This window comes from Meleagris gallopavo, chromosome 19 (assembly GCF_905368555.1).
Source record: "Meleagris gallopavo chromosome 19, MGAL_WU_HG_1.1, whole genome shotgun sequence".
NCBI lineage: Eukaryota > Metazoa > Chordata > Aves > Galliformes > Phasianidae > Meleagris > Meleagris gallopavo.
Window position 1 is genome coordinate 461,492 of NC_139422.1, and position 27,106 is coordinate 488,597.

General features: G+C 48.3%; 2 protein-coding genes across 4 annotated transcripts in view; both read right to left on the reverse strand.

Annotated features, from left to right (window-relative positions):
* RABL6 (RAB, member RAS oncogene family like 6) overlaps positions 1–20,615 on the reverse strand; it is a 52,697-nt gene extending 32,082 nt beyond the window's left edge. The window contains exons 1-5 of one of the 3 annotated variants that reach the window (XM_085239288.1): positions 20,120–20,258; positions 15,782–15,920; positions 14,058–14,192; positions 8,631–8,678; positions 552–604 (exon numbers count right to left, since the gene is read on the reverse strand). In XM_085239288.1, coding sequence (XP_085095414.1) covers positions 552–600 — 49 coding nt within the window. In that variant the 5' untranslated portion in view covers positions 601–604; positions 8,631–8,678; positions 14,058–14,192; positions 15,782–15,920; positions 20,120–20,258. Of the gene's footprint in view, positions 1–551; positions 605–8,630; positions 8,679–11,951; positions 12,063–14,057; positions 14,193–15,781; positions 15,921–20,119 lie in introns of those variants that run through there. The other 2 variants (XM_010720684.4, XM_085239287.1) reach the window with 2 other exon arrangements.
* Positions 20,616–21,383: 768 nt separating this feature from the next.
* On the reverse strand, positions 21,384–26,641 carry AMBP (alpha-1-microglobulin/bikunin precursor). Its single transcript, XM_003211162.5, has 10 exons — positions 26,453–26,641; positions 25,547–25,689; positions 25,321–25,397; positions 24,663–24,776; positions 24,306–24,407; positions 23,673–23,710; positions 22,934–23,012; positions 22,687–22,854; positions 22,377–22,553; positions 21,384–21,513 (listed from the first exon to the last, which is right to left on the reverse strand). Exons 1-10 carry the CDS (start codon positions 26,630–26,632, stop codon positions 21,482–21,484), a joined length of 1,110 nt encoding a protein of 369 aa, XP_003211210.2. The 5' UTR covers positions 26,633–26,641; the 3' UTR covers positions 21,384–21,481.
* Between the last annotated feature and the right edge of the window lie 465 nt (positions 26,642–27,106).

Genomic DNA, 27,106 nt, shown 5'->3' on the forward strand with positions numbered 1-27,106 from the left:
TGGTAGCCCAAATGCAGTTTGGGGAATGTGAGATTACACTCTCCCATATGGCACTTCGTTCTACAGCAGTAGATCCAAGGACACATATTTGGGCAGGAGCCTGGAGGAAGCCACTCGTTATGTTGACACACTAGTGGCACTTCTATTGCCGCTGCCTCCTCTACATTTCAAAGGGTGTTAAGAGGTAATTGCTAGACCAGTTTTAATGAGCAGCAAGGTGGCATTCAGCAATTTCTTCATTTTTCTCAGGAAGCCCATTACAAAAGGGCTTCCTGACACTCACTGTGTGCAAACAGGTACAAACCTACAGGGTAAACAGCTGGGGTCGGTCCCAAAAGACAAACAGCAAACAGCAGGAAAGCTGTGATAGGGGCACAAACAGGGATAAAAAGCACAGGCAGAAGAGTGAAGAGCATCAGGGATCACACTGTCCCTTATTCACCCTCTGGGTCAGCCTTACAGTAGAAACAAATACAGAACTTACTCTCCATGACCAGAAGTGGAAAAGAGGCCTCGTGCAGAGGCAGATATCAACATTCAAGGTGACTCACCTCCTGAGGGTCGTTTTCCAGTTTCAAACCATCTCCTCGTTTTTTGCATTTTCCTTAAAAAGAATTGTAAAAAACAAATGCATTACACTGTGTAGAGAACTCCAAGATGGATCTGTGAATCCTCGGTCAGGACCACAGCATTTGGAACATGGCCTGAAAGCAGATCCAAATTCTATTATAAGCCTTGGGGAAAATGGTGGGCTGGAGCAGGCATGCCTTGCAAAAGAAAACTAACTACTCTGTTCAAGACTATCAGCTAGCCTAATTCAAAGCTGAATACAAAGGAAGTCTGCAGCAGCTTAAACCATGCTCTTCACAAGATAAAATCCCAGTGACTCAGTAATATCTGTTTTGGTGTATCCTCAGATCACAAAGGAAGCTTTCCTGTCATACTTCTTGCGCTAGTGTTGAAGAAACAAAAGACCATAAGGCGATTAAAAATGAGCTGCACAATCACCATACACAGCCTTCTGAGATATGCTGTGATGTTGCTGTACTACTGCACTGACCTGAGGCAAACAGTCTGGGAAATAAATGGGATTTCAGATCCCATTAGGTGCTTGGGGCTGCCTTGTGACACGCACACAAGAATAAGCTAGAATAACAGAATGGCCTGGGTCAGAAGAGATCAAGTTCCAGCCTCCTGCCACAAGCAGGGCCACCAACCTCCAGATCTGGTATCAGACCAGGCTGCCCAGGACCCCATGCAACCCAGCCTTGAACATCTCCAGGGATGGAGCATCCACAGCCCCTCTGGGCAGCCTGTTCCAGTACCTCACCACTCTCTCTGTAAAGAGCTTCCCCTTAACATCTAAACTTTCCTTCCTTGAGCTTAAAACTATTGCCCCCTGTCCTATCACTATCTAATCTTGTAAAGAGATGATTCCCCTCCTGTTTATAACCCCCTTTTAAATACTGGAAAGCTGCAATGAAGTCTCTTTGCAGCCTTCTCTTCTCCAAGGCTAAAAAAGCCCAGCTCCCTCAGCCTGTCTTCGCAAAAGAGGAGCTCCAGCCCTCTGATCATTCACACGGCCTTCTGGACCCACTCCAACAGCTTCACATCTTTCTCGTACTGGGGGCCCCAGACCTGGGGATAGATAAAGTTCCCATCAACTTCATAGCAAAGTGCAAAAGGCAACAGACTACATAACTGGAGAAGACTCTAGAAAATTAGCATAAAGACTTCTGCCACCTCATGGCCATAATCCCACCCAGATAAATCTTCACATTTCTCTCCAACTCACCTGCTTCTGCTAAGGTATATGCTAAAATGCAGCCTTAATTCTTAAAAGTGAGATCCTCTATGACTTCTCCCTTTTCTTACAGCCTCAATAAGCTCTGATTAAGCTCACAGATTGACATTTTAAAGTACCACTGGTATTTCATCGAATCATAGAGTTGGAAGGGATCTTAAAGACCACTCACCTCCTATTACCTACCATGGGCAAGGATACCAACCACCAGATCAGGCCGCTCAAAACCACAACCAGTTTGGCCTTGAACAGCTCCAGGGATGGAGAGAAGATGCACAGCTTCTCTGGGCAATCCATCCCAGTGCTTTACCACCATCACTGTGGAGAATTTCTTCCTTATATCTACTCAAAATCTACCCTTTTTTAGTTTAAAGCCATTACTCCTTATCTTATCACTACTTGTCCCTGCAAGAAATTCCTCTACAGCTTTCTTTTAGGGTTCTTTTAGGAACTGGAAGATTGTTTAAGGTCTTCTCAGAACCTTTGCTGTCCTAGTCTGAACAACCCCAGTTCTCTCAGCCTTGTCTCCATAGCAAAGGTGCTCCAGTCCTCTGAGCATCCTCACAGCATCCTCCAGACTCACTCCAACAGCTCCACATCTTTCTCGTGCTGGGTGCCCAGAGCTGAAGCAGCACTGTAGGTTGAGTCTCACAAGGGCAGAGCAGAGGGGGACAATCATTTCCCTTGCCCTGCTAGCCATGCTGCCAATACAGTACCTATACAGACCCCTGAGGAACACCACTCATTCTTGGTCCCCACCTGGACATCAAGCCACCACTTCTCTTTTCCATGTGCCCTAACATAGTTTCCAGGAGGATCTGCTCCATGATCTTACCCAGCACAGAGGTGAGACTGACTGGCCGGTACTTCCCCAGGTCTTTCCCCTCTCCCCCCCCCCCCCTTTTTCTTTTTTTAAATATGGAGGTTGTGTTTCCCATTTTATGGTCTCTGGGAACTTCATCTGACTGCTGCAACTTCTCAAATATGGCAGACAGTGCCTTAGCCATTTCATCTACCAGTTTCCTTGGAACCTTTGCACGCATCTCGGCAGGTCCCACTGACTTATGCACCTTCAGATCCCTTAGCTGGTCTCGAACCTTATCTTTTCCTACAGCATGCAGTCCTTTCTCTCCTAGCTCCTGTCTTTGCCTTTTGTGACTTGGGCACCATGTCTACAGTGCTTCTAGTGAAGACTGAGACAAAAAAAGTTGTTGAGTACCTCAGTCTTGAGATGCATCACCATAAGGGAGGTGATCCTTGAATGCTAATCAAATTCCTTGTGGCCCCTGTTACCTCCAGGACTTTATCTCATGGTGCTCTACCAAGCAGATCCCTTAAGAGACCAAAGGCTGCTCCCCTGAAGAGTCCAGGGTATTGAGCTTGCCATGCACCCTCCTCACCCCTGACTGCATCCTTTGAGACTCAGCATCACCAGAAAACAAGTCAGGGTTTAACTAACAGCTTCCTGTAATATCAGTTACACTGTAATCACATTTCCAAATCTTAGAGCCCAGGACCAATGTGGGCACCACGAACCAGTAACCAGCATCAGCAAAGCGGCCACCAGCCATCACCACTTCCCTGTGTAGACACTCATCACCACCTGTTGCCAGGAATCCTAGCATGCAAGAGCACACATTTTTTCACCCAGTGCTGAAGAAATGTAGTATGGACATACCATGAACAAACCTGTCCTTGCCCCCAGGTCCAGTTTAAACTCTAGCTATGTATAGTAGTTTCCAGAGCTTTATCAAATGAACAGCACTGCGCAGTAAACAACCTGCAGGTCTAGAGTTATGCTTTGCAGATATCAAATATCCTCCAGATGTTGTGGAGAGCAATCAAGAACTGTACTTCTAAACCAACTTTGTTCCAGTCTGAACAGTTAACTAAGTCAGTTAGTTAACTAAATAATAATGGCATCACAGAGACTTGGAATTCCTTCTCATAATTTCTAGAAATTCACCATCACTGACAGTGCAAGATGTTTGGCAGCTCAGATGTGCCCACAAAGCCACCCCTATTGACTCTTCTAAGAGTCTGCAACATGGGACAGAACCAGCTGATGAACATCGAGCGATTACTTGTGAAATTTGTGGTTCTGCACATGGCACTGGGAAAAACAAAGTCTTTTATTCTTCTGGCATGCAGGTCAAGGTTAGTTATGAAATACAAAGTTATTTCTAAAAGATTTGTTTCTGAGGCGCTTCCCTACTTAAATGAAGAAAAGTTGCATTAGAGAAATCACCCATCCAACACTCTGTTATAGGAAATGTGCACAGATATCACATACCTTCCCTGTGAATTCAGCCGTAGGCTGCTGAAGGCTGCGTTGGCTGGTAGCCCTAATTAAGAAGTTTGAAACACTTCTCTAGCACAACTTGGCAGGTTACATTTAGTAAATTTCTGTCAACTGTACTACCTGATAGCTGCCAAGTCAGTGTCAGCTATGGAAACAAAAGTTTGGGGCACCTTCTGAATGGCAGGAGCTGTGGAATAACATTCAGCAGGCCTTGCAAATCAGTTCTGCAAGTGCTCCAGGATACAGAAGCAGTCTCAACATCTTGACAGCACATCTGGCAATGCTTCTGTACATCACCGCAAAACATAGGTATTTCTAAAGTATTCACAGCCCCGGTGTCATTTATTTTGTCATCTGAAAACAGCAGAAATATTAATCCTGATCCTTCTCCATTCTTGCAATCTATCTCCCTCAACGCGCTCTGATTTTACCCAATGCAGCTGAAGTGGTGGGATGGCTAGGATGTGCACACCTTTCCCCACTTGAAGTAATTTCAAGTCAGTGGAAATAACATGGCTCTTCTCAGTGTCAAAACACCACCATTTCTCTAATTACTGCTCAGTTTTGCTGGCCTGAATTTCTAAATGGTAAAACAGAAACCCAAGTAGCTACACTCGTCCAAAACTCTCCACAGTTCACAAACGTCACTTGTCCTGAACAACCAGTTCTTCTGTCTTTCTAACCTGGACATATTTACAACTACTGCACACCTCTCCCTGCTGATGGCTTTAGCTGCATACCAAGAGGAAACAGTAACACTCTGATGTGATGCTCCTCATGGCGACAAAGGAGGTCGTCTACACGGCAGTAACAGCTGAAAAGCACACGTGTGTACATATTCATGTGCAATGTCTATTTCTGGAACAAAAACTGCAAGATGAGCCAGAGAAAGACATATGTAGAGAAAAGGTGCAGGTCAGGCTGTAAAGGCAAGTGTGCAAAGATAACTGTGTGATTACACAAAGTGCTGCGTTTCAGGCTGCAGTGCTGTGTGATTTAGGAGACTTGATTAGAAAACAAAGGTGAAACACAAAACCAAATAACCTCCTAGCAGCACCCCAAGGACTACAGGACAGTTCCTCTGGACACCCAAAGACAGCATTCATGGCCAGCACCCGACAGCCTCTGCACACTACCATGTGTGTTGCAGGATAGCAAGGATTCAGTAAAGCTTGCCAGCAAATGCTGTCCACAGCTTGAGAGAAACACTTCTGCACATCCTACCAAAGTACACATTTCTAAACCGTTTGTCTCCCCCGAGTCATCCAACTTTTGATGTTAGAAGATAACAGAAGTATTCATTCTATCCTTCCCCTTTCTTACAACAAATCTCTGAGAGGGAGAAGAGTGACAGGAAAAGAAATCAATTTCCAATACAGTGGAAAGGGCTTATGTGATTCCAGGGGCCGCAGAAAAACAAATCTCTTCAGTTTGTGTATGAAAAAGATGCAGGAACCTAACTAGCAGAAGATAGGAGATCATCTGAATTTCAAGCAGCTGCTTTGCATTCAGGATCTGTTACAGCTCCACGACCTGCAGCAGTTACACAACGTGCTGCAAAGCCAGAAAGATGAGTCAGGACTGTGACTTCTGCTGACAGATATCTCCTCTATGTTCTTTTAGATCAAGGGCAGCAAAGGAGGCTGTACTTAATACAGTACCGGATAAAGTTCAATACGATCCATAGCTGGGAGCAAGCTTTACTTGCTAAGCATTTAACAAATGGCATCATTACACAAAGGAGCTCCCTGAGCAGGTCCAGGGAAAACCCAGCAGGCTGCAGATAAGCCTTACAGTGAGTCTGTAAGTAAAAAAATATATATATTCGAGAGAGTATTAAAAAAAAAAAAAAAAAAAAAGGTAAGAGGAGCAGCACAGCGTAACAGTTGCCATTCCCTCCTGCTCCCATGCACTAACCTGCCTCCCAGGCTCCAAGCTTTCCCAACAGCCCTTTCCCCCTTACTTCCAAATTAACATCTTTACGCTAAACAAATGGCACCGATTCACCATTCATCAGTCAGGCAGGGTCAGCAGTGCTGTTTCCTGTCTTCCTAACAGTCTGGAGAGCAAAATCCAAGCACGCTGCTGAGCCAACAGGGACAGGGAGGCACAATGCTAAGCGCTAGGCAAAACACGACTTAACCAGACCACATTTAACTCAGTGCAAAAATGTACACGAAGCTTTTCAGGGTGCAGATTACTGAGGTTCCCCATACTCTCCTATGCATTTTCACACTGAGATACAAAGAACGGCAGTGCTGCACGGCACAGAAGTGGCTGAAGCTGCTTTAGAAGACTGAAGTTGAACACTGCAGTTCAACTTTACATCCTTTAGCAGCAACATACCCACAAGTGGGTTCATTTCCAAGATGAGTTTTCTAAATTTAAACAGATGTCTCTTAATCTTCTCTAAGAAGGAACAATTGTTCCACGATGGGGAAACACTCACTGAAGAAATTTAGCCTGGAAAACAGTGTACATCAAAGCGCACATTCAGAATACGCATTTCTGGCAGGTCCAAATCCAGCTTGATAAAAGCAGCATTCTGCACAAATGTGAACGGGCACACCAGCCAGGATCTTGTAGGGCGGGGGAAAAATGGAGGGGGATCAGGTCTCAGCAGTGCTCTAGCAGCACTGAACACTTCACTACTTGAAGTCTACTGCCTACACCGCTGCCACTCTCACCAAAAGCATCGCGCAGGAGGATTTTTTGTCCTAAACATACAGAAGAACAAAAATGTCATGAAATAATGTTAATCTTAGAGATGATCAAGTTAATTCGCAAACACTTTCCTAAAGTTGCATTTATCAAGAACCTGCAATGCTATGGCAATGGGAAAGGATTTGATTTTGTTAAATCGTGGTAAAGTAAATTTTGACACTACACAGGTCGAATACATTTAACTACGTAAAAATACACATTAGTGGTCCATAAGTAGGGATCTTAACAGAATGACTTCCATCTTGAATATAAAGTGGAGGTAAAGCGTCCCTTCAGATTTCCAATACATGTTCCACTGCCAGAAATGAAGGCAGTATCAGAAAAGCTGTTAACAACATCTGCTCATATCAAATCCAATCCATTTTGCCAAAAAAATGACAAGTCTCTAGTTTAGAAGATGACTGTGCTCAGAGAAGCTATTCACAGAAATAAATGCTGGAACCACATGATTCCCAAATTAAATGTCTATCTATTCATACCAAAGTTGCAAGGAGGAGAGAAAACAGATGTTTTGCTCAGATTCTATCCCTGTGCATGTTACCCCAGGGTCGTGGGTCGTGACCAGTCTGACTTCAGCAGTAACTCTGACCTGAGCAGGGTTTTGCCTACACTGCATAATACAGTTTAAAACATTGAAAAGAAAGTGCCCAGCATTGTCACCTGAAGTTACTGGTTCAAGTTTAACATAGAGGCTCCCTTATCTGAACCACAGGTGGTATTTTTACTTAACATTCCAATTTTATTCTTTTAGACATGCCATAGCTAATACAATTAGCTATAATTCACCTCCCTTTGCCCCACTCTATTTTTGCCACCTTCTTATAGTTTGCCATTAACATCTGTGTAAGCAGCACACGTGGAGCACTGGAGGCAGTGTGCTTCAGAGGCAGTCCTGCAAGGCAATGTGTCAACAGGCAAACCATAAAAGGTTATGTTTCACTCACTGTGGTCAACAAATCTGAGTGAGAGAAGCTCACACACCTGCAGAGCACAACACATTCACTTGCAAAACTGCTTTCCTGACCATACGCACACTTTAAATTAAAAGTCCATCTGGTACAAAACACCTCTTAAAAGCCAAAGAACATGCATGTGAGGCTATGGAATAGGTTGTTACAAGCCCTCCACCTGTTGTAGTAACACAGTGGATGGCATTCAGATCCTACCTTTGAGTATGTCTATCTTATTTAAGAAAATAGAACTTTACATTCTGGCAAAACCTGAAAACTACTGAAAAATGTATTTATACATCTTAACGATTCTGCTGGTAAGCACTTAGGAAAAATGGAAGTAATTGGCTGCTCTTTCATCCTTCCCTCCTGCATACATTATTCACAGCAGGTAACATTTTATCATTTACCAATATCACTTCTTTGAAAAGCAGCTTGGCAAATATTTTATAAACAGAATGCAGAGCGCAGTATCTGTCTAAAAGCATAAAGGAGAGAAGATGAAGTTTATAGTAGAGTTCAGAGAAGCTGAATAACTCAGTAGCAGGCTCTCATCTGCTGCACAGGACATCAAACGTCAGCTTCCAAATACTGGGTTTGATCTCAAGTTCAGACTGCAAACAGTGGGCTCTAGCACACGAGACTCTGCTCTCCCCTCTATATTCTCCTAGGAATTAATAGCCAGTAGCTGAATAAAATAAATTCACACGTTTTTTAAAGAAAAAAGAAGTAAACAGGTACATTTGATTTCAGGTAAGTTCTTAATTAAAAGTACAAGGGAGAAAAAAAAAACAAAAAACAAACAACAAAAAACAATAATCTCCAATAGAAAGGAACTTATAAAGCTTACCTTTGTCAACTACATCCCACACTTCAACTTTAACAATATCGTCAGTGGCTAAAAGCACAAAAAGAAGACAGTGTCAGGAAAAGGGTTTCAGCAAAATGAAGCCTCCCAGCCCTCCTCACAGAGCCCAACCTGGAGCCCACAGCATCAGGTCAAAGCCAAAAGCAAGGCAGTGATGCTTCAGTTGAAAGAAAACCTACACATCACCAAATGAATGGGTGCTGTGGAAGGAAGAGGCTGTACTCCAGTACTGCCTTATCTAAAAGCTTCTTCAAGATTCTTAGCTATGTGATATTTTTCTTTGCATTTATTACTGATTCGAAATGCGTTACAAATACCTCACAGATTCTTTTCATAACATACAGAGGTTCTCGTTCTCTTTAGAAAAGATATACATTTAATTTTGGAAAATAATACCTGGTCTAAAAGCCAGGCGTACAGCTGATAGCCAAGGGAACACACATTTAAGGAAAATCAATCCCACTAGTGACATTTTCATGTAAACACGACAAACACTGCAGGCAGTCCTGCAGCCCCAGAAATCCATTATTCTCTACACACATTTCAAGACGAATTCTATGAAAAACAAGCAATTTTGCCTCTTTATGAGCTACAAAGTCAGTAAATAACAGGCAGCAAGGTAGATTTCAGCTGCTAAAATCTGAAACAAGACAAACAAAACAATCACTGGAAGAATACTACAGCCAGTACTGGCAGCTAGCAGGTGAACTTTCAGAGGGCATGAAGGATGGGCAGCTTTGTTTGGATGCTTTCACTGCATCGGAATAAGCAGTCTGATCTTCTCAAAGCTGTGCTGAGACACAGCTGCTTTTCAGAGATGCTATAGGGTACGAAGCAAAAGCTTGTATGTGGAGCAGCTCCGAACATAAAGCAGTGGAACGGAGAGAGAATGTCTGAAAGCAAAAAATAATCTCTTAGCATGACAAGAGAATTTAGCTAAGTGTCATTCTCAAGCCAGAAAATATTTTCACTCTAGAATTCATTGCTGGCTCAAATGCTTCAAAACATTGTAAAGACAGGCTTCGAATAAAGAAAAACCTTGATCCCCTGCTTCTGGTGAAACACCTCCTGTTAGGTTCATGCGCAAAACAAAATCAGCCCATTTTCCCTTGCAGCAGCTCCCACTGATGTCCCTCCTGGCAGGAGCAGCACGGGGTGAGGAGACGTGCCAGGGCTGATAGCACTGCAGCACCTGCACTGCTTTGGCCTCTGCTCAGACCTGCACACCCACATCTGTCCCATGTATTCCCACAGAGCACCGCAGCCAGCAGGGCTCCAGCACAATGCTCCCCATCACCCACCTGGCTGCAGCTGGTACTGGGATGTTGTTCCCAAGCTCCAGAAGCCGCCAGCTCCTTATCCTAACACCAAATGCACTCTCCTGGTGAGTAATTTCCCCACTACTGACTTTCTGCTGAGCAGCAGCGCTGTGGATCGCTGAGGAGCTGAACTGCTTGCCCTCTTTATGCCCTTTTCTCTGAGGGACAGTGCAGAACTTTGCTAAGAAACTATATGAGATCCTAGAAAACCACTTTCCATGTGCTGTTATTCTTCCCTTTCAGCACCAGTGCTCCTGTTTGCCAATAGCCAGTAAGTTCTTCCTCTTCACCACCAGCTTCATTTCTGATTGCCCTGCACACACAGGAGGTAAGCACAGCACTGCTGTGTTGGCTTCCATATGACTCACAGCAGCACGAGCAGAGTCTCACCCTGCCAGCACTGAAGGCATATTGCAGCAAAGAGAGCACCACAGCATCACTTTAATTCTATAGCTTGGATTAATAGATCAAACCACTCAAACCCCTCTACTCAGTTGCTGTTTGGCTCAGTACTCTGCAGCCAGTGGTGCTGTAAGACACCGTTCACCCAAAAAATGGTGACAAGGTAAGAATCATAGAATCACCAAGGTTGGAAAAGACCTCCAAGTCCACCCAGCCCAACCATTCACCTACATTTCCCCTGTAAACGCTAAAATGCTGAGGGAAGAGATTTCCACTGAGAATGACAGCTCTTTTCAGCAAGTTTTCAATCTTCAGTAACCAGTTCAGAAATACTTTTGAGACCTACCCCCTCCCCCCTAAGACTATCAATTTCTAGCAAGCATTTTTACCAGAACCTTTTCCTTCCTCCCTCTGGTTACAATTACTTTGAGAAGACTCCAACTGCAAGAAACCTTATTTAAAAATAAGAATCACTGCTTTATGGGTGCAATCATATTTACTCTCAGGCAATTACGTGACTCACTTCTTACCCTTCGGATTGCAGAGCACAGAATGCCACACACCGATCTATAAAGCACTCAAAGTGTTGGAACAAAAGCATTTGCTATTTTTTTTTTTTTGTTGTTCTGAAACTGCTAAAAGAAGAATAAAATTGATGACAACTAAAAACTAAAAAAAACTGAACACTGACACTGAAGTCAAAAATGGTAATTCCTTACTTGGGTAGAAAAATTTCCATAATAAAGACAACTGGCACTGAAAAGCAATTTGGTTTGTTCTGAGTAGGAAGAAATAACTTCAGTTCTGCTCTTATTAATTCCTCCAGTATAAAACTTCTGAAGTTGTGACAAGGCGATGTGTTCCCTGCCTAAAAGGTAAATCTAATACCAAGCAACGCAAGAATCCTTGAATATTTGACAACAATACAATTAATATCTGTAAATATTTGCTGCCAGCTACCTCATAATGTTTATTTAAGGTGGCTTGAGAGCACAATCAGAGGGAAAACAAACTTAATTCTTCCTCTACAGATTAACTCAGCGAACAGGGCAGTAATCAGCTCTGAGGCCATTTCTCACATTGCCTGTGGTAGATGGAAGGTTTACTCAGCAGAACACATACCTTGCAGATTTGTAAAAAGGCAGTTATTTCTGCAAGTTTTGAGGTCGGTGTAGAATTTCCTATTGGAGATTATTAGTGAGGAAATAATAGCATTTGATCAAATGAAAGAAACACCAAGGAAAACACTTCTCCCAGCAGCTTGGCAGTGAAGGGAGACACTGTTTCTGCACATTTTAGGGACATGTGAGATGAGCACGTCTTTCTAAAGAAGGAACAGCCTTCAAATGCCTTTTTGCTTGTAACTGTTCACGTACACAACAACGATCAGGCATGAATAAACCTCTTAGAAATCAAAATCTGTATTTACGAACAGTGCCTTTATTACTGACAATGATTAGAGAAGAAAGAAAACAGGTTTTTACCTGTGATATTGCATAAAACCACAATCAACAGTTAACAATTAATTCCGTCTATCCTTTCAACTTAAGAGAACTGAAAAATGAATTAACCTGTGCCTTACTCTGATCTGTCTGTTCAGGCTGAGGCATTCAAGTTCGATTTTGGAGATAGTTTCCATCCTTCAAACACCTTCTATGCGCTACATCCATGTGGCCATATTCTGAGAGAAGAGCAAGGACATGGAGGGAAGGTGCCACAGCTCCAACACAACATGCCAGCCGTTTCACTGCAGATGGAGAACACCGCTGTGTGAACACTGCAGATGTCAACACCTTGTGAGAGCTGAGAGGCAGCACTCCCACGAGATGGTGCCCAATACAAAGTCACCTAATGAAGACGTGCAGAAGGTAACCAGCACACCTTTGCAGCACGGCCACGCAGAGACTCCCAGGGAAAGAATCTAAGAAGTTGTGACAGCAGACTTAGCTCAATATCAGATCCAGAATGCGAGAGAAAACCACTAGCTGGACTGAGCAAAGCTTACCTGCACTCCTCCCCTAACCAAGGCAATTCACAGCTCTCCATCCTTACCAATCTCTTCAACCTCTGTCAAGAGAAAGCTGGCTCAGGTGGAAGCCTGCCTGCAGAAGGGCACAAGAGTCCCAGAACTGTGCTTACCTGCACACTGCAAACACACAATGGAGTATCTGCTCCCTCTCCTTGTGATGAAGCCTACGAAGCCAAGGGATTCTAAGTGCTGTGTCCCTGGTGGCACACTGCCCGCCAGCACACGCTGGGGTTCTGCCATCATTAACACAAGACTTCGGCATCATGGCATCATTCAAACACAACTTTCATTGATAAATTAGACAGAGCATTCAATTCAGTGTTTACTCCAGCTGTAAGTTTTTGTTTCAGGCGTAAGGAAGCAGAGCACATGCTTCAGCAATACTTGGTAATGACAAACTAAGTGCTGACCTTTCTTCCTTTTTTAAAAGCGAGTCTCATAGAGCAAGTTCATGCTGAGTCAGTGCAGCCTACAAGGCTGTGGCATTTTCTGCTCAGGAGCCCAAGAGCTGGACTTAATGCACTGCTTATACAACTACTGTGTCTGCAGTGTCTTCTCCAGGCTAGATTCAGGCTTTCAGAGCCACTTACTTTACAGTGCCAGAGCAGATGGGAAAAAAAATCACACCTCATCTCTCAAATTCAAACAAGCACTCAAAAAAGCTACTTCTGTGCTTCAGTAACTCAGCCTGGAATTATCAGTGCTACAACCATTTTTAAAGCATCCTCACCACTAGTTAAGGGAGGCTCTTTACATCTTAATCAGTGAAAGAATAGTTTGCATCAAGCTCTTCACCTGCCTGCAATACTGCAACACCAAGCAGGGTTAGCATCAGAAAGATTTTCATCACAAACCTGTTGTCATTAGCAAGTCAAGCACATCACCCATATTTTTCAAAAATTTTTGGATCATGAATTAAAAACCTTCCTTGAATTGCCATCAACAAAAGCTTATTTTTTAGCTCTTACAGCATATATGTAGGTCACTCGGAAAGTAATGCCTCCTTTTTATTTCCAAGGAAACTACAACAGATACAAAGAGCACAATAACACTGTTGGACAGAGCAAATTCTCAGCTATAAAACATTATTTTTCAACAGTCACCACTGTTAGCCTGCATTTTCGCCAGCAATGAACAAGAGCCTGCATGTTACTTGTAAAAACCTGCACCAGTAGAGGTGACCACTGTCACTGTGGGCACTGCTGAAACCAGCCCTCACAGCATTCACATCCTTTGGTCTCCATCAATGTTATAAGTGTGGATGAATACCAGTGGGAGCCCTTTTTTCCATATGAAGGGATTCACTTCCACCCCTTACTCCCATGTCAGGTGCCATTCTACCAGAGTGCCCTCTGCTGCCATCTGTCACACAGCAGCAACACAACAGGATATTGGTGGGAAGGTTTGGCCTCTGCTGCCATCATGAAACAGGATGCAGTGCTTTCAGAGCAGCCCTCATCATTTCTGAAAAATTCTGTTACTAAAAACACAATTGAGAAACTGTGAGTAATACATTAAAGTGATGATAGCCCACTTTATCTCCCAAGCAGACACGGAAGAAGCAAATAAGGCTGCAGTGCCAGTTCCTCCTGAAGGCACAGAGATGCACTGCCCCACGAATGTCACTCCCTCCACCCTCTCCTCCCTCTTTCCTCTTACTTTTATAATTCCAGTGGATGCTGGTGACTTGGATCTCCTGAGTTGGAATGTATTCCTCAATAAATTTCTTTCCCTGTAGTCGGTGCCAGAGGGTGGTTTTCCCAGTGTTCCTGTCCCCTCGGATAACAATTTTCACTGCAGAAAAGAGCAAGCAGATCAACAAAACTCATTAAAAACAAACGAAAGAACACTGTAAAAAGCATGCTAACTTTTTGCAAGCATTATTCAGATGCAATTTGTTCTCCCATATTACACGGGCATGATGGGTTCTGTTGGAAAACACAAGCCTCAGTCATTACAATCAGTGCTCATTCAGCAACTCACACCAGCTCAGCAAAAAGAACCCACATGAAGATTGGAAATTCAGAACACGTGTGAGAGCAGCCAGCTGTGCCTCTGCTTCTCTCACCTCGCTGCCTGCTGCCACACACAGCAAGCAGCGTGCAGGGAAAGGTGCATTCAAACCCATCTCAAGGAAAGAAGTGTCCAAAACATCCTTGTGAGGGGAAGACAACGCACCGGCTGTACCACTGCCATTAACCACACACAGCTCAGCAAAGCAAGTTCTGCAGCAATTAATAACACCAGCATCCCAGAGCCTGCCTTAGTGCTCTTTCTGAATGTGGTACGCATTGTTTGCAAAATCTTCTGTTGCACTATGAGATTTTTGTTTCGCGTGGCAACCACAAGGCTACTGGGAACCATAAGCTGACTTGCACAGGACCAGAATGTTTGCGCTTGCATTTGATCCCCAAGAGGTGCAATAATGCACCAGAAAATGGGCTGCTCGGAGACATCTCATGGCAGATTCAGGTGATTAGCATTAGGTTGTGTGTCATCCACCGGGCAGGAAATCACAGACCGAAGGCTGCCTTCTGTTGTAACGTAGGAGTTATTGCAGTCAGTTCAGAGAAAAGCGTAAGAACAGCAAGACCTGGAGGAACAGCCAACAGACACCACGTCTGTGAAGGGCTCCGTGCTGCAGTTCTGCTCGGCAACCATCGTGGCTGTTCTGCTCTCGCCCACTAAGAGGTATTGCTGTTTACTCTTTTACAAAGTTCCCCATTACAAGGGTCATAAAGGCACAAATTAACTTAGTATTTATAGGCTGCCTTCATTTACAGGTACCAGAGCATCTCTGCAGAGACAGCAAATTATTTCCTATTGCCCTGCATGAGATCCTGTTTCCTGCATATAGAAGGAAAAAAAAAAAGTCAAAGGTGGACTGTCTTCATTTCTCTTAATGAACGCAGCAGATCTGTGATGGAGGAAGAACAAGATCCTGTTTGTCCCTTTTAGAGCTTGAATCTCTTGAAATGCTCTCACAGGTTAGCTTAGAGGGACATTTTAAAACCCAGATTCCCTCACAAAACACTGCATGAAATACTGAAGCAGTGAGTGCTGTGGGACCAGCAGACCCTGCAGTGGTCAGGCTGCTCCTGGGGTGCAGCTTCAGGATCACTCCAGGATGACTCAGCTGCAAGCTCTTCTCCAGAAGGGACAACCTCACCTCCCCCAGGTTTCCTGCTGCCAACACCATCACTCACACAGTCACTGCTGAGCTGCACCAAGGAACTGAACCAGCTGGAACTCTCCCCCATGTTACTCATTCTCAGTACGCTCAATTTTCTCCTCGAGCTCAAGTGCCTGCCTGCATGAGCAGTGGGAGCAGCACATGGAGGCATTAACACGGCAAGGAGAGCCCTGGGCAGCCAGCAGCTCACATTGAGATCAGCTGAGGGTGCTGATGACACCACGTGCTCCTGTTGGATGTGTTCACCGGCCCTCGTCAGCTGCTGCAGTCTCTGTGTCAGGATCTCTTTCATCCTACATAATGCATTCATTTTCACTGACTTCTTATTCCTGCAGGTAGGAAAAGCCTTTACAAGTCAAACAGGAAGACAGCAGATCACATAAATAATTTCCAACAAAGCAGTTTCAGTATTTGGGACTTTGGATGGCCCAGGTCTACCCAATAACAGACATCTGCAAGAGAGGAAGAGCCGTGAGGCTCAGTGCACGGGCACCAGGTAGCAGCGGCTGGGCTGTGAGAATGAGAGCAGCCGTCGGGGTGAGGTCAGTGCTGCTACCTGTGGGACACACACTGCTGCTGCCCTACTTCAATTTCCAGTTAAATTGGTACTTAATGCCAACAGCAACAGGTTTGTAGCAAAGACAGCAGAACTATCTGTAGGAAGAAAGGGTAGGGATGAGGAATAGATAAAAATGTGAGGAAAAGAACTAAGCAAATCACTTCTCTTTCATATTGTCACCGTGTCAGGAAAAATGCAGGCATTTCCATTCTGGAGATGGGGAAATGGGAGCAGAGCCCCAAGCACGGGCCTGTGACCAACTCAGAACCAGACACCCAGAATGCCCAGCACTGCCGAGGATGCTGATCAACTGAGAAGCATAGCTCCCACAGCAAAGATCCCTGAACATCTGTGCTAATAATCCCATATCACAGCATTATCCTCATTAAAATGTTTGAGACTGAGACCACAAGGCCATTCAAACACCAGAAGCTGTTGTTGCTGCAAGAAGCAGATGTGATCTGCAGAAGTGCTCAAGCACAATTCCGGGGGGAACAGTCCAGCCAGCAGCAAAGCAGCGTGCCACACAGTGCACAACATCATGCACCTGCAGGTGGTGGTGGGAGAGAAGGTGGGATGTGGCAGGAAGGGGAAGGTCTTTCCTTTGGAAGCGGTGCGGAACGTAAATATTTAACAAAGCACAATCAGAAGCCAGGAAGTAACACTTAGAACAACACAAAGGAAGGACTGTGATGCTCACAAAAAGAATACACAGTATTCTTTATGTTTCTTTTTTTTCTTGAAGCACATTTTAGGAAGAAAAGCAGTAAGAATTCCTGGAACTACTCACTTCAGTAGTAGTAGTTCAGCAGTGCTGAATGTTTGGAGCGGGCTGATGCACACCAAGGCACAGCAGCCTGGGCTCCAGGCACATGCAGCAGTGGTTCTGCTGGCTGCCATGCACACGGGACACAGCTCCCAGAGTAAAGCTCAGCACAGAAGACACACTGTGTTCTGGGGAACAGGAGCACTGGATCTGAAACTTCTGCACTTCCACATCTTTTGCTCCCATCACTGATCAGTGGTAGCTCCCAGGTGATCCATGTCACCCAGCCAGAGCCATTCATTTCACCTTGGCCATCACTGCCTTACAAAGACCTTCGTGTTTGAATAACCTGCTACTGGTAACTCTGTCTATAATTTGTGCTGTAAGCTGCTTAAGCCGCCACCTCTCCCTCTCCCCACCAAACCCACCTGCTGAACAGTGATGCAGCTGATTCAATCCCAGCCAGGAAAAAAACAGCAAGTTTTTACAAAGACACAAACACCTTAGCTACGGAAATTGGTTCAGACACAGACAGTGTTCACGGTTTCTCTGTACCTTCTACAGAGCTTTGGGAACTGTGGTGTTATTTGGGCCATGGTATATAAAACAGAAGAGCTCCATCCAAATAATAATGAGAACGAACAAGGAGTGTGTGACCTGTGAATACAGTATAAAAACACTACGTTTCAAAACATCACGTTATGCGAAGCGACTGCTGCCAAAGCCTGTCAGTGGCCTTTGCTCTTATCAGAAATCTAAAACCTTCTATCCTGCAACTTTCTTCCTTTTGAAAACTTACTCGAGTGGGAGGGACAGCAGCAACACAAACCTGCTGATGGGGCTGTCCAGTCAGGATACGTACCTGACAGCCACAAAGCCGGCACAGCCTGGCCTGCTCTGAACCCCCCAGCCAGGCACTGAGTGCCAGGTGATAAGGCCCCATCCTGGCCACATGCTGCCACTTTTATCAGCAAGCAACCCGAAGCACTCTCAGCACATTAAATATACTTCTGCTAGAGAAATAATGCTTACAAATATCTTAAGAGTGAGACAAAGGCACATGGCCAGCCTCTTTTCAGTGGTCTGTGAGGACACGACTAGGGAAAACAGCCATAAACTGGAGCATAAGAAGCTCTGCACCAATACATGAAGGAATTTCTTCACAGTGAGGGTGACAGAGCACTGGAACAGGCTGCACAGGGAGGTTGCGGAGTCTCCTTCTCTGGAGATATTCAAGACCCATCTGGATGCTGAGCTGTGCAGCCTGCTGTACAGGGCCTGCCTGCAATGGCGGTGGACTCGATCTCCAGAGGGTCCCTTCTTACTCCTACACTTCTGTGAAACAGGCTTCAGTTCACAATAATGGACTGTAAAAGCACAGAAACATTTCTGTAGAACCACTCATAATAACATCTTTGGATTAGAGTTATGGGGAAAAGGAAGAGTTGAAAAGATCTGTGTTAAAGACGACTATAAAATGCATTCCACAACCCTCTGTTCATTTTCATGTATTTCCTAATGAAGACACACTGATAGCACTGGGATATGCAGCTCTGCCCTTCCCTTAGCAATTGCTTGTCATGCCAACCTTTGCCAGCCTAAGCTCAGCTCAGAACCCTCCCTATTTCCCAGTGCTGTGGCTAGGAGGGCGCTTCAAAACTCTTTCATAACCCTGCCTGTATCTCCTACAACTGTTATATAACAGTGATACTGGGAAGAGTTACTATGGAGATTGGAAAGCTTCCTTACGGCAGGACAGAAAGATGCAGCTTTATTCTTAATATAACAGCAATAATTAGAACACAGATCCTGACAAGGCAGTGCTCGAAACAGAAAGCTTCTCCAAAGGCTTTTGCTAATAAGACAAAAAACAACAAAGCTCAGCTGTTTGCAATTTTGGTCCTGCTGTATAGATGACAAGCAGGTAGGCATGCACACAGGTTAGGTGACGACACAGTTAGTCACCACCCAGCAAAGGGCTGTCCCCTTCTGCTGCTGTGCCAGCAGGATGCAGCTGATCTGTACAGCACAAACACTCACTGTCTGGAACACCAGCTCCCTTCTCTTACATAATTCACAAGCTGATAGAAGCTACCCGAGCTCACCCATGTAACACAGAAGCACATGGATGCACCCTGCTCTGTGGGCACTGCTACAACTCTGCAGAGATGGACAGACCTCAGGCAGGAGATCTCCAGGTCTGCATTTATGGTGCAGTGTTGTGTGTCAGGGTACAACAGTTGCAGCCTCACCACTCATCTGTCAGCAGAAACAACATGCTTCTGCTCATACTTATGACTGCTTGCTAAGTTGCTACTTTCCTAAATTAAACACTGTTGGCATATTCAACAAATGCACTCTGGTTAAATGCACCAAATGCTCTCCCCAGTAAAACTGCAAGCTCCTAAAATCTCTCAGTTCAAAAACACACTCAAGGGCAATAATACTAAAAAAAGAAGAAAAAAAAAAACCAAAAAACTCAACCCAAGCCCTGCCCTGCTAACCTCTGCCTTCTCATCTGTTCCCCCAATGTGTGTGTGGGCACAGGAATGCTCAGCACTGTGCTCACACTGTGGCCCTGCTCTGAGCTGCCAATTTCAGCTGCCTGCATTTGCAGCTGTGTGCCCGATCCCACATGAGCGAGTTGATCCTCATGGTGTTCCTGCTCACAGCTGCTCTTCAGCTGGGATGGTGTAACTACTGACCCTGTCTTGCTATTGTTACTTGGAGATGGATTCACATATTTGCAGTGCCTTCCTGAAATGTATTAGGAATAACCTTTATTGAGCCCCAGAGAGAAAAACACAACTCTGAGCCTCAGTAGTGTAAGGAAAAAAGTGTTCCCTGAGAACAGAACAGCTGTATCAGGTACAGAGACAGATAACCAGAATGGCATTACCTGCCAAGGACACATAAAGGCACACAGCACTCACCTGCTGCTAAGCCGTGGCAAGGCACAGACCCTTATCACACAACCACTGGAGTAAGGACACCGTGCTGCGGGAAGGGAACCCACCTGCCTTGAGGAGTTACTCCTCCACACTCGAAGTGACACCGACCCATTCACAAAGAACCCTGCCCGGTGCCACAGGGACGCGGCCGCACCGCAACCCCCGCACACCGCCCGCAGCCCGCCCCAGCACGGAGCCGCACGGCAGCGCGGCGATAACGGGAGCGGAGGCGGCGCCCGGGCCGGGACTCACTGTTGTACTGGACTCCTTTGGCGAACCTCCTCTGCAGAGCCTGGTTCATGGACTGCAGCCCCGCGGGGATGTTCTTGTCTCGGACCGCCGCCTGGTCCGAGCCCACCAGCTTCTTCAGCGCCGAGAACATCGTTCCGCTCCCGCACCTTCGCCGCCGCTCCGGGAAAAGGGCCGCCGCCGCCGCGGGCTCAGAGGCAGCGCGGCCCCGCGGGGAGCATAGGGCCGGGCGGCGCTCAGGGCCGGGGCAGGGCCATAGGGGGCCAGCGGGGCAGTGCGGCGGGGAAGGGGCTCGGCCGGACCCCGCCGTGTGCCGGGACGGGGCGCTAACCGGGCATGGCCCGCGGCGGGCGGCTCCTGCGGGCGGCGGTGGCACGGAGGGTCGGGGAGCGGCTCAGCCTCGCCGGGCGCCGCTCGGGGCCGGGCGCGGGGCTCCCGCCGCCGCCATCTTGCCTCTTCCGCTTCGCCGCGAAGAACGGGGCGCGCGCGGCGCCGCTATGGAGGCCGCCAGGGGCCAAAAGACGGCGGGACGCGGAACGGCGGCGGGGGGCGGGTCTTGAGCACCACAATCCACAGAGCCACGGCAGCCCCTTTAGCCCTCTGCTCTGACCTGAGCCCAGCGCCTCTCCGTCACACCCCACATGGCCCCGAAGTTCCCTTCTGTGGCACCCAAGGCCACAGTCCCGTGCCCCCCTCACCCCGCAGCCTGCTCCGACTCCCAAATCCCCTCCCGTCACCCCTTTGGGATGCTTCTCCCTCCCCACACTCCTCGTTGTCTCCCCCGCCCCCGTGACCTCTCAGCCCCCCCACCTCCGTTTCCCAGCTGGCACCGTGGGCTCCTGCTGAGGCCCGGGGTGCTGTGGGGGCTCTGGGCCCTACATTGCTAGGCTCCCCGTCAGAGCTCCAGGGGGAGCAGGACTGGAAGGGACTGAGGCACCCACACCTGTGGGATGGGGCTGGGGCCGTGCTGCATTGAGCCTCAACACGGAGCTCCACGGTCCCATTGTGCCTTGCCCAGTGTGACAGTGGTGCAGCACAGATTATTCACCCTCAAAGTGAAGCGGGTGCCTGTCCCCCCTCACTGCCCCTTCCCAGCTGCCCCAGGATGTGGGAGCTGACGCACATCCAGTGGGATGACAGAGCCCCATTGGGGTGGAGATATGGACAGGAGGGAATCCCCTGGGGAGGCCAGCAGTGACTCAACAGCATCTCCTGCCTCTCCTGCCCAGCTTCCCGCCAGCTCTGGGATGGACAGTGGGCTCACTGGTCACTTCAGAGACATTTATTCTTGGAGATAGTTCCTGTACAGGCAGGAGCTCCTGTGAGGCTCCTGCTCCTGTGCTCAGTGTTCGTCCTTCACCCTTGTCAGTTTGACAGATGCAGAAACTCCTCATCCTCTGCAAGCAATACAGTGTGCAGTGTGACAGACATCCACAGACACCATCCTCACCCCCACTCATACCCCACAAACAGGTGATGGCTGATGCTTCCTGCTTTGTCCTGATTGGCAGTGATAGGGAAAGAGGTTCAGACCCTCTACACATCCCCTTGCTGTCCTGAGATGTCACTTCATGTCCCACCATAGTGGCATTATTGCACTTCAAACTGGCAGCAGGATAATAGAAAACAGATTCTGCTCCATGACCCCTTACTTTGTCCCCATCTCCCACCTGCGAGGCTACCAGCTACACTTGCCACAACAGGATCAGGTTCACCCAAGGCTGTAGCTAACCACTCTCCGCAGTAAGATCTTCCCTGCTACATTGCTGAAAATGAGACTGCTTGTCCACCCATCCCAGGGGCAGAGCAGTGCCTGTTAAACCTCACAAAGAGGAAACCTCTGTGCTGACTAAAGCTGGAGGGTGATCATACAATCACGGAGAGTTCGTCCCAAGTAGGTTTGGTCCCTATCCAGTGTCAGGATCCCTAATGCCTCCAAATCCTTCAGCTGCTCCTCCTGCAGGCACCTCCTGTTGACACCTCCACTGCTCCCTGCTGTGCTCTGCCCTGCTTACAGCCTTTCCCCCGTTATCATGAGCATTTTGAAGTACAGTCCTGGCCTTGGTGCATTTGTAGCTTATACAGTTCCCATGTGTGACGTCTGTAAATTAACAATCTTTTTTTCCCAATCCATCAGAGTCCCTGGCCCAGGATGGACCAATCACAGCTGCAGGAAGACCCAGCACAGGGACACAGCCTCAAGCAGGATGAGATGCACAAGCAGCACCTGCCTGGTCCCCAGCGCAGCAATAAGCCATACCTGCCTGCAGAGGAGCTCCGCAGTACTCCTTGCACTCCTTCTCTGAGTAGAACTTGTTCCCATTGCCCTTGCAGCCTCCATAGCTGAACCTGATGCACTTGCCCTGAGCCGCATCAAAGGCCCAGCGTATCACTGGTTTCTGGCAGGGCCCCTGGGCGATGGGCAGCCTGCAGGCAGCTGTGGGGAGAAGAGACTGTGGAAGGCTGACAGAACCGGGATCCTGTGCTGCACACACAGGGCTCAGGGCCAGCCTTGGTTCCCTCTGCAGCTCTGTGTCCCCTCGCCCTGGCGTGGCCCCATTCCCACTCACCCTCGGTTCGGCAGGCCTGCAGGCACTCCTTCTCTGAGTAGAAGTTGTTGCCGTTGCCCAGGCAGCCGCCATAGAGGAAAGTCTCACAGGCCATGGAGGAGGTGTTGTAGAAGAAGCGGGAGAGCATCCCGCTGCAGGGTCCCGGGTCCCGGTTCAGCCGGCATGCGTCTGCAGGTGAGCGCAATGCAGGTTGGAGTGGGTGGGGGGGCATGGGGACACCCATTGCAGCCCCTCCACCAGGACTCACCTTCTTTGTTGCCTACGTACGTGGGCAGAGGGCCTGCAGCTGAGCCCTCCTCGGGTGGCAGCACTGCTCTCCGTGTTCTCTGCTCCGGGAGGAAACAGACAGCTGCCGTCAGCCATGCCAACCCCACTTCCCTGGTACCCCCACATGTCCCCAGACATCCGCCTGGGGTCAGCAGGCCATGGTCACTCCATGCCCTGTGGCATTCCCAGCCCTGTATTCATCCCAGGTGGGGACTAGGATCAAACATTTTGGACGATGACACTCAAACAGCCATGCCCTGTGCTGGGCTGAGCATGCATCTCTCCTCACACTGATAGATAGTGGTGCATCCTCCACATATTATATCTGCCCTGTACTGTGCTGTTTCTCTTACAAAGTTCCATCTCCTCTTGAATATCCTTCTAAACTCAACACCATGAGATTGGGACACGTTGGCTGAGAGCAGCCAGAGCATCAGCAGGGCAATGAGCTGCCTCCCCCACCACAGAGGGGGATCCCCAGCCCAGCTGGAGCACTCATGGGCAGGCAAGGGGTAAGGAGACACGAGGCTCTCTGTACAGGAATCTATCCCATGAAAGAATCAGAACAGGGAAGAGACACTGCCTTCTACTTGGAAGTGAGCCTTGGTGCCACCTGAAGCACTCAGGACTCTCATCCCTGCAGTCTGTGTTCCATCCTAACTGGCAAACCCCATCCCCGGCCTTGATCCATCTCAGGAGGTCCTAGCTGGATCACTCACCTCAGGGGCATTGGCAGTCTCCTGTGGGACACATTCACCTAGCCCAGATGACAAGAGAGAAGGTCAGAAGCTTGAGAGTGGTGGCTTTTCAAGTCCTCTCACCATGGCCCTACACTGTGCTCTTACAGGTCCTTCAGGAAGGGGCTCCCTCCTGGCTTCACCCTAACATTCTTCCCTTCTTGCTGTTCTCTACCTCCTGCTCTCAGAAGTACTGCCCTAAAATCCTCATGCCTATCTGCATCAAGCATTTGCTGTCACTCCTTGTTGAGCAAGGCACTCATCACATCCTAGGAGCCCACAGCCATGGGGAGAAGCTGTGGGTGTTCCTGCAGTGTCCTTCTCCAGATATATGAATGGCTCCAGAACAGCTATGTTGGGTTGCATCAACCTGACAGCATAGAAAGAATCCCACCAACTACCCTGGGTACTGCAGAAAACTGGGTGCTTGTGGAGGCCTGGCTGATTCTTAGCCTCATCCCCTTACTATCCCATCCCAGCAAAGCCCTCATTTGTCCTCCCTCCATCCTGGCTGTCCCTTCTCCCCAGCCCTGTGTACCAAGAAGGAACAGCCTTAGCACACGCTCACACTGAGGGCACAGGCAGCAGGAGAGGTGCACACCTCACACAGGTTACCTTTGTTGGCCAGGATGAAGATGGAATCTGCAGGGATGCCCATCTCCAAAGCCAGCTGCTGGAAAGCCTCGGTGAGCTCTTCCCGCAGCTCTGGGCTTCTCCCTGGGTGATGGCAAGGAAAGGACTGTCAGCTGTGTCTGCTGCTTCCAGATCTGAGTTTCTTCCACACAAATCATGTTCATCTCAAACAACGGTCTGGTCTCAATGTTCACTGTATGATACGGCTCTAAGCTGAGCCATAAAATTACACCTCATTTGATGCCAGAGTTGACTGAAGGCACCACCTCCAGAGCTATAGAGCAGTGTTACTGAGCCCACCCCAGAGTTTGCTTGCCCACAGTGCCACAGCAGACATACCATACAGCTTCAGTGTGGTGGTTGGGCCAAAATTACTTGTCTTCTTCATCAGAATGACTGCGTATTCTTCATAGTTGGTGCGAAGCACGTAGGACTTGATAGACACATCCCACTCTGGGTGAGAAAGAGATGAGATACAAAGGACATCATTCCTACCCTTAGGGAGGAACAGGGGTGTAGATGGCAGTCCCAGAACTGCGGAGTGAAATCAGGCAGCTAATTCAAGAAACTATCAGATTACTGGGAGGCAGCTACTGACCTGGGCACAACCCTGACCCTCTTTCACCTCCCTGTTAGTCAAGGAGACTGGAATCCTAGGGTTGCAGATAATAAGATATCACCAACGCTCCTGAAACATGGCTGAGGGGTGCTTATCCCATCTTGGAACCCTGGGGATAGGAGGGATCTGCTGGAATACCTCATAGTCCTGTTTCTACTCAGGCAGCTCTGAAGCAGCTCCCCCGAGACCTTGCTCCCTGCTTTCTTGGTTGGAAATGATCTGAACTATGGAGAGTCTTCTTCTTCCTTGGGCCCTGCTGCCCTGAACCACTCTCCCAGCCACCAGCTGTGTCATCTTCTGAGGTTTGGACCTGGTTCATATCCCCTGACTGCACAGTGGCTCTCAGGACCCAGCAGGCCAGAAGCAAGCCCAACTTACTGGGGTTATAGTAGGTGTATTTGCCAGGGGTGTCAGTTTTCTGGTACTCTCCTGAGACGCGTTTGCAGTCACCTTGCCTGGAGGGAGGAGGAAAACAATCACCTGATTGGGATGACCTCTTTTTTGTTTATTTCATGATAAACAAAAACATGATTTGCTGGAGCACCAAAGCTGGCCATGGCATAGGATCCCTGAAACCCCTGAACACCCACAGCAATGCCCGTACCGCAGCCTGGTGCTGATGGTACTGATCTGGTCAGTGCTGGGGCCAGGGCCCAGTACCAGTGTTCCCATGCTGAACTTCTCCTTGTAATTCTTCATCCATTTGCAGGTGGTGGCAACAGCTACATCATACCATTTCCCATACATCTGTGGGGAAAAAAAGAGATGACTCCACCATGGGATCCCTCCACTGAGGTAGGGCATCCCATAGCTTTCTGCAGAGCTGACATTCTCGTGGCCAGGAAGTAAGTTGGTGAGCTACGGTGCAGGGTGCCGTGGCAAGAGCTCTGAAGGAAAGTGATCAGCACTCAGTAGGATTTCCAACTCCATGGTCACCCATCTCCCATGGCTTCCCAGGCTTTTGAGCTTGGATTTAAACAGTCTGAGGAGTAAGCTGGACAGTTGTTCCCATGGATGCTTACACTAGCAGAGCTCTTTCTCCTGCTCTCTGCCATGGTTTCTTGTATAGGGGCTAGGCAGTCCTCTGGGAGCTGAGAGGGGTCTCCAAGCTCAAGACAGTGTCCCCATGTCCTCTGCCCACCAGGCAGAGTCCTGTACCTGCTGTGTGCCCCAGGAGAGACCAGACCCATGCTGCTGGGTGTGCACAGCCACGCAGGGTGCCTGCTGGAGACCCACAGGCCCACTCCCAGGCAGGATGCATCCCGCAAACATTCTGCATCTCCCCACAGCTCCAGCTGGGCTAATGAACAGGCTGGGACTTGTTTGCCCTGTCCGTGTGTTTGCTGGGGTGAGGCCATCCCAAGGGCTGGGTCCCCATGGCTGGCATCAAGGGAGGCCTGCCCTGCACAGCCCATTATGGGAAATCATCTTCCTTTTGGGAGGAAAGTGAAATAAAACTTCCCCCCATCCCTTCTGCCCTCAAATTCCAGGGACCGCCAAGCCGCTTTACCCGCTCAGGCTCAAAATTCTCCTGCACTTGGATGTCCTCATCCTGGTCACCAATGGGCGTCCCGCTGGCCACAGCGAAGAGGAGTAGGGAAAGAAGACCCCAAAACATCATGCCTGGCAACTTCAGAGTGCTGCTGATCAGGATCGGGGACTCTGCACTGTCCCCTCTGCGCAGCAGCATGACCTTCAGACCACGGAGAGCAGGGCTGCTGGAGCGGCCAACCTGGGGAGGGCCAGGCAGGGAGGCGTGGGCGCAGCTACTGGTCCCACACGCCCGGCCATATGGCCTGGGTTCACCATGGCCTGTGGGGCACAGGGGCGAGCATCCTTCTGAGCTCCTCTCTTCACCTGTTTCAGACCTGGGCCAGCACCTGCCGGTCTGCCTTACGCAATGCTGTGATTCACACTCCTGCTCTGGGATCCTACAGAGAGTCCTGTGCAGGTACAGCACTACCCTGCAGGCAGCAGAGCATCGAGAGGCCCCCAGCACGTGTTGGGGCAGGGGCTGCGCAGGGCAGAGCCCACCTGCCAGCTCCCTCTTGGCAGTGGGGTCAGACCCTCACAGAGGTCCCAGGCAGCTGGGCGGGCCGGTGTCACCCACCCCGAGGGGCAAGCGTGGGTAGCTGGGCACGCCATCCCTCCCCGCTGCTGTTTG